This window comes from Verticillium alfalfae, genomic scaffold (assembly GCF_000150825.1).
Source record: "Verticillium alfalfae VaMs.102 supercont1.5 genomic scaffold, whole genome shotgun sequence".
Lineage (NCBI taxonomy): Eukaryota > Fungi > Ascomycota > Sordariomycetes > Glomerellales > Plectosphaerellaceae > Verticillium > Verticillium alfalfae.
The window spans coordinates 2223584-2232695 of NW_003315034.1; the positions used below are offsets into that span (position 1 = coordinate 2223584).

Here is a 9112-nt window from a genome sequence, read left to right on the forward strand (position 1 = left end):
CAAGACGCATTTGAGGTTTGACGGATTAGTGTCCAGAACTTCGATGCACCTACAAGGACGATGAGGGTCACGGCGTAACGCGCTATCGACGCCTTCCAGTCACGAGATTGGGCGGAGGCTTCGAGCGAGGCGTCGGCATCTCAGTAGTCTTGTGGTCATGATGAGATGATGGACGGATGTAGATCGCAAGAGATTATGGACGGTGCTTGAGAGGTTGGCGCGAGGGGGGAGCCTGGGAAGTGCCGTTTGAGCTTTTCTTGATGGGGAAAGATGTGGCTGTCGGACCAGGGCCTCAACACGGAGCAGCAGTTATGAATGGTCGCACCCCCTGGTCTTGGAATTTGATTAGGGGCTGGTTTCTCCCCTTCCTGTTGGGTCCTGTACCTTGTGTGCTGGGGCTTGAGCATTGGCCTGGTGCCAGGGGCAGGTTTGGTGGCCTTTGTGTGCATGTCGTTCTGGTCCGGTTTTGGCCATGGGAGCACTACTCATTATCAGGAACAGGGGAGTAATACTTGGTAAAAAGTCTTTGGGGTAGTAGTAGCAGCGCAGAGGCCCTAGATGAGACCATTGAGAGTACGAGGCAATGAAGAGGGAGAGGGGGGGAGGGGGGGGGGCTAAGATAAAATCTCCGGTAATGAGGACTTGATGAAGTGTGATGCAGGGATAGCGAAGCTTCGCGCGCATAAGTGGACGAACGCGAATGATGATATTGATGATGGTGGAGGAGGGAGCAGACGCAGTTGATGCGAAAACTTGAGCATCCTCACCTTCCCGATATCCAGTGGGTGGAGTTGGAGGAGGCAGGGAGCCTCTGGGTCGCGTGGCAATCACCACCCACCCACCCTTTTGCTCAGCAGCGACTGGAGCCCACACCTCACATGTTTGGTAGGCCGGCTGGTGCTTAACCCAAGCACCAAGACGACGGGAAGGTCCTTCCTGCCCGTCATGGCATGGGCAGGGCGGGCGAAGGACCGCTGGCGCTGGCACTGGCATCCTAACTTAGGCGCCCTGGCTGATGAACTAAGTCTTAGCGGCTGCCTCGACCGATGCTACCAATGGGCCACTCCCTGAGAGTGTTCTAGCTTGGTGGAGTTTCGACTGCCTTACAGCAGGCAGATGCCTCATGGTCAGGTATAGGTACCTTAAGTGCCTACCTTACTCGCTACCACGAAATGAAACTCATCATGTGCAACGCCCCGACAGATGCATTCCGACCCCGTCACTCGTTTTTCTTGCCAGGTCAAGCCAGCGTAACCTCATCCGCTCGCCAGGATGCTTGAGTTTCGGTATGACCGAATGTCTCTAGGGCTCCTCTGCGATGGCTTGCTATTGCTATTGACACAAATAGCATGGAATAAGGTTGATGTGAGGCGCGTCAAGTAAACACAAATCAAGTTGGGTGCCTCTGGTGGCCCTGACGCCAAGCCCCTTCTTAGGACAGGATGTAAAACAAATTTGGTGTATTCCCTGTTAGCTGCATATTGCACGTTCCACTTCCCCGGTCAGCCCAGTGTCTCCTAGCCTGCACTGCAGCATCACTCAGGCCTGAACCCAAGTCGACAGCACAATACAGGACAAAAAAAAAGAGTCCATCCGAGCTCTTCTTCTTTGACGGGTCCCCCCCCCATCTCTCTCCTCTCTTTCTTCTCACTCTTGCGGCATCCCTACCTCCTCATCTCGCTGCTTGCCGGTTCCCGGTTCGATCCACCAGCGTACCTTCCAACTGTCAGCTTACCCTTTCTCCTCCTCACACCCCCCCCCCCCTCCAACCTCAGCCTCTGAGCCCTGTACTCCAACGCCAAACCACCCAAATAAACATCACGAACTTCAGACGCCGGACCCGGGCCCCGACAACAAGCACAACAGTAGCACCAGCGCCTGGGCGTCTCAGAAGCGCAATCGCGACTGCATGAGCCGGCAGCCGACGTGGTGATACCTGCAACGCCAATCACGGTCACCCGGTCGTCTCGAAACCCTCGCTGAGTGCCCTGCATCCCCTCCCCCCCCAAAAGCCTCGGCCTTCGGCCTCCACCCCCATTGCGGCGTGGGTCTTCGCCGCCCCCCCCCCCGCCCCCCCTGGGCACAAATCCCATCCCCATCCCATCTTTCTATTGCATTGGGAACCATGTCGCAGCATGACTTCAGGGCGCCCATGGTCGTCCTCCGTCACCTCCGCTTCTGAGCCCCCTCGTCAACACCGTCAACAACCGTCTTCTCCGACATCCTCCTCGTCGATGCTTGATGACAGCCCAACCACCGGCCGTGTCCTCAATACCCTCCCTGCCTCATCGACCACCAGTCTTCTCTCGGCACCGCCCACAAGGTACGCGATCTCTCTCCCTCACCTCCCCCTCCGCAAGGTCTCTCGGTCAGCCAAACGGCACCTCGTCTCGCGTTCTCATTTTCGCCTGCGAAACGACCTGATCAGCACTCCTCTCTGGGCTTCTCGCCTTGGCCGTCTTCTCTTGCAACCCAAGAACGAAGCTCCTACCCCATATTTACCTTCCCTCGCCGTTCATGTCTGGCGTTCTGTCGTGCAACAATCCCACGACTGTAGGCTTGTGGGACCCAACTGACACGGCTCTCCGCGCCATAGATCTGCTCGAAGACCAATACCCAGCCCGCTCTCTTTGACGGCCGCCCTGTCCGCCGCGAGCCCGTCGCCAAGCCGGCCAAACTTCCCAGCGCCAGCGACGGCTCCCATCCTGAGGACCGCCATCCCCTACAGTCCAACGTCGCCTGTCGACGAGCCGCGCTCTCCGAGGGAAAAGCTGGACGACCTGCTGGCCACGGAGAGGACGTATTACCAGAGCGACTCCTCTGGAAAATCGACGCCCGATCCGACATTCTCATCGTTCGTCACGACTCAAGCTTTCCGGCGCCCAGCTGCCTTTCCCGTTTCGCTGACACAATCCCTGGACAGACCCAACGCACCCTCCCGCGCCACGAATGACAGTCGAAGTGTCTCCGACCCTGTTGCGCCCCGCAAGCCTGCTGTCATAGGCTTGCCGAGATCTCCGATGCCTCCCGGCATGGCTGCCGGTCCCTCGGCTGCTTCCCGGGCAGAGCCGACAAAGGGTGCCCCCCGAACCTCCTCCATGGACTCCGCCATATCCGCTGCGACCAAGACGAGCTCGCAAAAGGGATCGCGAGAGCTCGAGACCGATTCACAGGATATTGCCGGCCTCATCAAGACGGCCGGCAGCCCTGAAGCAGTGATCCAGTATCTGTTGAAGGAGAAGCAGTCCCAGGCGCAACAGAACGCGCAGCTATGGCGCCTCGTCGACAAGCAGCGCGCTATGATTCTTGGCCTCAACAAGGGACCTGGAACGGTCACTGAAGGAAAAGGAGAAGTACCGTAAAAAGCTGAAGGAGGTCATGTCCGTTCCAGAAATCGCCAAATCCGCAGGCTTGAAGAAGTCTGGAAGCGTTGCCGATGTTCTGGGACGATCAGTCCCCAAGGTGGATGTCCATGGCCCGACCGACCAGCAGCCCGCGGCGCCGACTCCCCTAGCCTCGACTCCGACAGCCAAAAGCATTCTCCTATCGATCTCGCCATGGCCCCGTACCCGATCACGCCCCCCGCCGACCAGCCACACAATGGCCCTCCATCAGCTGTGGGTGAGATGCTCGACCCTTCTCACACAATGCCCAAGCCTCAGGAGCATGCGTACGATCGGTACGACCATGAGGCGGAAGAGAAGGCAGAACAGGTCGCACGACAGCAAGATGACCAAAGACAGCTTCAAGAGCTGCCGCTCAACCTTGCTCTACCGCCATCTCGAAGTTTGCCAAGCAAACCGCCCAGGATGCCTCCTCCAAACCCCCCTGTGGGACCTCCTTCGCCTGTCGCCGCTTCACAGGCCAGCCCTCAGACGGACGAGGGTCTCGCGAAATTCCCGGCACCCCCGCCCCGCAAAGCACCACCCGCGCCTCTACAACTTCACAAGGAACGAAGTGTGATTCTTGACGAGGACGAGACAGATTCCGATTTTGATGACATTCTTCAAGTGAACAGGGACATTGACCCCAAGCGCGGTCGACGGAGGACCAGAGAAGAGGACGATAGAATGCGAGAGATTCTTGCCCAACAGGAAGCAGAGAGGCGTAGCCTGTCGAAGAAGAGCAAGTCGCAGAGCCAGAAGAGCACGCCCACAGAGCCCGAGCACCCCGGACGGTCGGAGGCCATACCGCCAAGCCCAAGAGAGATCCCTCAGCAGCTTGCGCTGCAACAAAACGGCCCGGCATCCCTCGCAGGCGTTCTCTCTGGAGACCGCATTCAGACCACTGTCGTCACTGGCCCCTTGAGCCCCGGACTTCTCAGTCTCCCCGCCCGTTCGGCGCTGCGCCGTCGGGAAACGTAAATTCGTTGGCGACACCTCGAACAAGATCTCACTGCAATCCGCCCCCCCTATTCCCGAGGCCCCCCCCGCAGCCGATTCCTCTCCCGCCAGGCACACCACTGGCTTCGCGCGAACATGACGGGCGAGCCATTGTCCCTGAAGAGCCCCCAGCCACTGGTCATCATGAAATCGTCAGAGACGAACCGGCAGGCAAACTCAGACAAGCCACGCACAAGCCCCACGGAACGCAGTCGCGTCTTCAAGGGATTTGTCACAGACGAGTATCCCGACCTCCTCCTCCCTCCAAACGCACTGCCCTCGATCCAGATCAAGGTTGCCTCGTCACGTATGAAGCCTTCACGAGCCAGTGTATTATCCCTGACACAACTCGAAGAGGACCCCGTGTTCACTCTGGCTGTGTTCAGCCGCGCCAACGGTGCAGAACTCTGGCGCGTCGAGAAGGATCTTGCGTCTCTCGCTAAGCTCGACCAGAAGCTGAAGAATTGCTCGACTGTGACGATCAAGGCTCCTGATAGGGCACTGTTCAGCGGACACGCACCGGCGAAACTTGACGCTCGCCGCATTGCACTAGACTACTACCTCGAAGAAATCCTGGAGACGCAGCTTGACCAGACGGCCGCGACGGAATTGTGCAAATACCTCTCCACTCACACTCTGCCTCCGAACTCTGACGAAGCTTCGACCCCCGACATCATCGAGTCAGCCAACGCGAGAGCCGGCCCGGTGGTCGACCTTTCCGCAGCGGCTATCTGACCAAGAGGGGAAAGAACTTTGGCGGCTGGAAGGCTCGCTTCTTCGTGCTCGATGGACCTCAGCTCAAGTACTTTGAGGCACCCGGCGGAGCTCACCTTGGCACCATCAAGCTGCCTCATGCTCAGATTGGCAAGCAGTCTCAGCACAATGAAAGCCAGTCGCCAGCTCCCGGCGCGAATGGCGATGACTTTGATAACCAGTACCGCCATGCGTTCCTCGTCCTGGAGCCGAAGAAGAAGGATTCGAGCAGCCACGTAAAGCACGTGCTCTGTGCGGAGAGTGACATGGAGAGGGATCAGTGGGTCGACGCCCTTCTCCGGTGGATTGACTACCGTGAGCCTGGCGAAGAAGATGGCCGGTCCGGGAAGGACCACACACACGACAGGCATGGCTCGGGCGGATCGGAGCGCAACATGGTGAAAAAGAAGAAGGGAAAGCCAGGGGTTTCCATCCACCAACCCTCCGACTCGGACAGCCTCATTGGGGTCAGATATGATTCGACATCCCAAGGCAACTTGCCGCACTCGGCGCCGGGACGACCCAAAACATCCGGAGGCCTGCCGGAGCACCCAGGCCATAACGAGGCCGCGCAGGCGCCCATGGTCATCTCAGGCCCCAAGGACATGCACGTCATCTCCGACTCGTCCTCGTGGGGAAACAAAGCCGCAGGCGCTTTCCGTTCCCAGCTACGAGGAGAAGAAGCAGCGGAAGAGGAGCTTTTTCGGTTTCGGGCCGAAGACGACGAGATCGTCTGGTGATGGTGGTTCGGATGGGCTCTTTGACGGCAGCTCCGCGTCAACGCCACCACAGGGCGCAGGGTACCAAGGTCCGGTCCGCCAGGTGTTCGGAGCGAACCTGGCCGAGGCTGTGCGATACAACTCGCCTGTCGATGTCGACGTTCCCCTGCCGGCCGTTGTGTACAGATGTATCCAGTACCTGGACGCCAAGAATGCCATTCTCGAGGAGGGTATCTTCCGGCTCAGCGGCTCCAACGTGGTCATCAAGCAGATTCGGGAGCGTTTCAACATTGAAGGCGACATCAACCTCATCACGGACGAGGCGTTCTACGACATCCACGCCATCGCGTCGCTCCTGAAGCTGTACCTGCGCGAGCTGCCTACCACGATACTGACGAGGGACCTGCACAACGAATTCTTGTCCGTCACGGAGATGACGAGCCCCAAGGACAAGGTCGCGGCGCTGAACGCACTGGTTCAGCGTCTGCCGCTGGCCAACGCAACGCTTCTCAAGTACCTGCTCGCGTTCCTCATCCGGATCATCAACAACGCCGACATCAACAAGATGACGGTGCGCAATGTCGGCATTGTCTTTTCGCCGACGCTCAACATCCCGGCCCCGGTGTTTGCGATGTTTCTGCAGAACTACGAGCCCATCTTTGGCGTCGACGCCGAGGAGTATGAGCTCCCGTCACCGAGCAGCGCCAGCGAGTCGTCCCGCGACGCGCCGCCGCCGCCGCCGTCGGCTGGCCTGCCCCGGAGGCCGAGCGACGGCCAGAGCGCGCGGCCGGGCACCGCGGACCACAGCCCGTCTCCTCACCGGCAGCGCTTGATGGAGGCCGTCACGGGACAAGCGCAGCCTCGACAGGGAAGCACGCCGCCGCCTCTTCTACAAGACCTCAACGCCGCTCGAGGGGGCACGAACTCGCCGCAGAACTTCTCGGGCCATCGCGGGATGACGTATGAGCCCCAGTATGCCCAACAGCAGCAGCAGCAGCAGCAGCAGCAACAACAACAACAACAACAACAACAACAACAACAACAACAACAACAACAACAGCAATATGGCAGGGCTGGGTACGAAGGCGGCATGGGTGGACCCCAGGGATACGAAGGAGCGGGCTACCACCAGCAGGCCCGCGGAGGGTATTCTGCCGGTCCGATGGACGGTGGAAATGGGGGGTACGAGCAGCAGCAGCAGCAGCAGCAGCAGTGGCAGCAGCAAAAGCCCAACCGGCGGCGCGAGAGTGCCATTTTCAACGGCGGCATGATGAACACGAATCAGCAAGCGGCGCGGAGTGGGCTCCGTGAGGAGACACGATTCTAGAGGCAAGGGATGAAACGACACGACACGAACGGCCGAGCCAAGCGACGCGCATGACGGGACTGGCTTGACGCCTCTTTCCGTCTTCCTTCTCTCTCTCTCTCTCTCTCTCTCTCTCTCTCTCTCTATCGATACCTACCGGCGCAACGAAGCCGGCTCCCGAGTTATGACGATTATACCCCAGCATCGACTGTCGACAGGTGAAGAAGATGTAATCAGACGGAGGGGACGTGCCAGGGGTGGCGAGGATGACGGCATGAGGCTATTTTCTTTTCTTCTCTTCTCCTATTTGAGCAAGCCATTGGGTGGGGGGGGGGGGATTTTGTATAGTTACGTGATGCAGGGCTTGGATCCGGCGTCCCTTCTCTTCTACGCAGCACGGCGTTGATGGCGTCTTTCACTCATGGCGGGCTAGGCACGGAGTTACCATTTCTTTTTTTTTCTTGGGGGGTTTTTTTTTGCAGCGCGCAGATGTCAAGAATGAACGCTAGCTCTGACTGGAGTGATGCCGTGACTGCTTTTGCTGTATGCTAGGTAGTTCAAGATACCTCCTTCACTGCAGCAAGCACTCGCCTGGCCCACTGAAGGCCTACAGCAGGCTGACTATGTGATAGCGAGGTGCTCCCTCATTTGTAGCAGGCGGTTCTGTGTCGACCCTGGTAAGGACCCGAAGGAAGGACCACGTGGTCATGACCATCTGGTGAGGTAGGAAGGATCACCTGGTGAGGTAGGAAGGATCACCTGGTGAGGTAGACCACCGAAGGAGGGACCACCGAAGGAGGGACCACCGAAACAAGGACCTCCGAAGCAAGGACCACAGGAAGGAAGGAAGGAAGGAAGGATGACATAAGCAAGGCAACGTCGGCGGTTGCAGCCGCCATGTCCGTCCCAAGGCGTCCAAAGGCATCCAAAGGGCCCAAACACCAAGCAACGTCGGCATTATCAAACGCCGCTCCTCCGTTCTCCGTCTGCCGATGTTCCATTCATTCCATCGCATCCCATCAAGACTGCCTCGCCGAACACTACCTTTCCTATGCCTCCAACAAGTTTGAAGCCCCCTCGTTCATCCTTCTGCATCTAGACGGCACGTCAGGGTGACCGTCGCCTCGCCGGCTCTACGGCGGCCCGCTCTCACCCCTTCCTCTCCTTTCACCACGCATACAGATCCCACCATGGCCGGCGAAACAAACCCCGCGGCCACCGTTGTCGATCCCGCCCTCCGCAGCGCCCCGACGTCATCGACCGTGACCCCCTCCGATGGCAGCACCGAAGCAGCAGCAGCAGCGGCCGCCGCCGCCCTGTCTGCTGGCTACCGAGCAGCACCTCTTCACCAGCAGCCGAGCCGAGACGGAACCCCGGCGTCCCACGCCTCCGAAGACGAACATGATGACCACGAGCACGACCACGAGCACGACCGCGACCGCGACCGCGACCACGAGCATGATCACCACAGCCAACAGCACGCCGACGAGACAAAGCGGCCGCGCGCCTGCGAGGCCTGCCGCGGCCTCAAGGTGCGCTGCGTGCCTGACGCCGCCGCTCCCGAGGGGCCCTGCGCGCGCTGTCGCAAGGCACGCCGCGCGTGCCATCGGTGACGGTGCCGACCCCGCAAGGAGGGGCCAAGAAGAACGGGACAGCCCGCGTCCGCCCGAGCTCGAGGAAAGAAAGATTGACGCCCTTGACGGGCGAGCCTGCAATGCCGCGGGGCAGCCCGGGCGAAGAACGGGCCATCAGCAACAGGTGGGGGCGGGCGGCCCACCCCCGGGACGGCGGGCCCTGGCGGAGAGAAGAGCCTTTCTGGAGCCCTTCCTGCTGGTGCCCTGCGGCGGCCGGGCGAAGCCCAGACCCCGCCGAAGGTTTGTACCACGCCCGAGGAGCCGAACGGGGGCGCCCACGGCTGGGGGTCAAAGAGGAAAGCTTCGGCGAATCGCGAC

At 59.9% G+C, this 9112-nt stretch overlaps 2 protein-coding genes across 2 annotated transcripts in view; both read left to right on the forward strand.

The window, feature by feature from the left end:
* Nucleotides 1–2135: 2135 nt before the first annotated feature.
* Nucleotides 2136–7181, forward strand: VDBG_05004 (N-chimaerin; the record flags this gene model as incomplete). Its single annotated transcript, XM_003005352.1, has 6 exons — nt 2136–2323; nt 2597–3358; nt 3455–4360; nt 4595–5090; nt 5150–5533; nt 5628–7181. The coding sequence occupies 6 exons, from the start codon at nt 2136–2138 to the stop codon at nt 7179–7181; spliced, it is 4290 nt and encodes a 1429-aa protein (XP_003005398.1).
* A 1254-nt stretch (nt 7182–8435) lies between these two features.
* Nucleotides 8436–9112, forward strand: part of VDBG_05005 (conserved hypothetical protein) — a gene marked incomplete at both ends in the record, with an annotated part of 3012 nt that continues 2335 nt past the window's right edge. The window contains one exon of the mRNA XM_003005353.1: nt 8436–9034. Coding sequence (XP_003005399.1) covers nt 8436–9034 — 599 coding nt within the window. The remainder of the gene's footprint in view (nt 9035–9112) is intronic.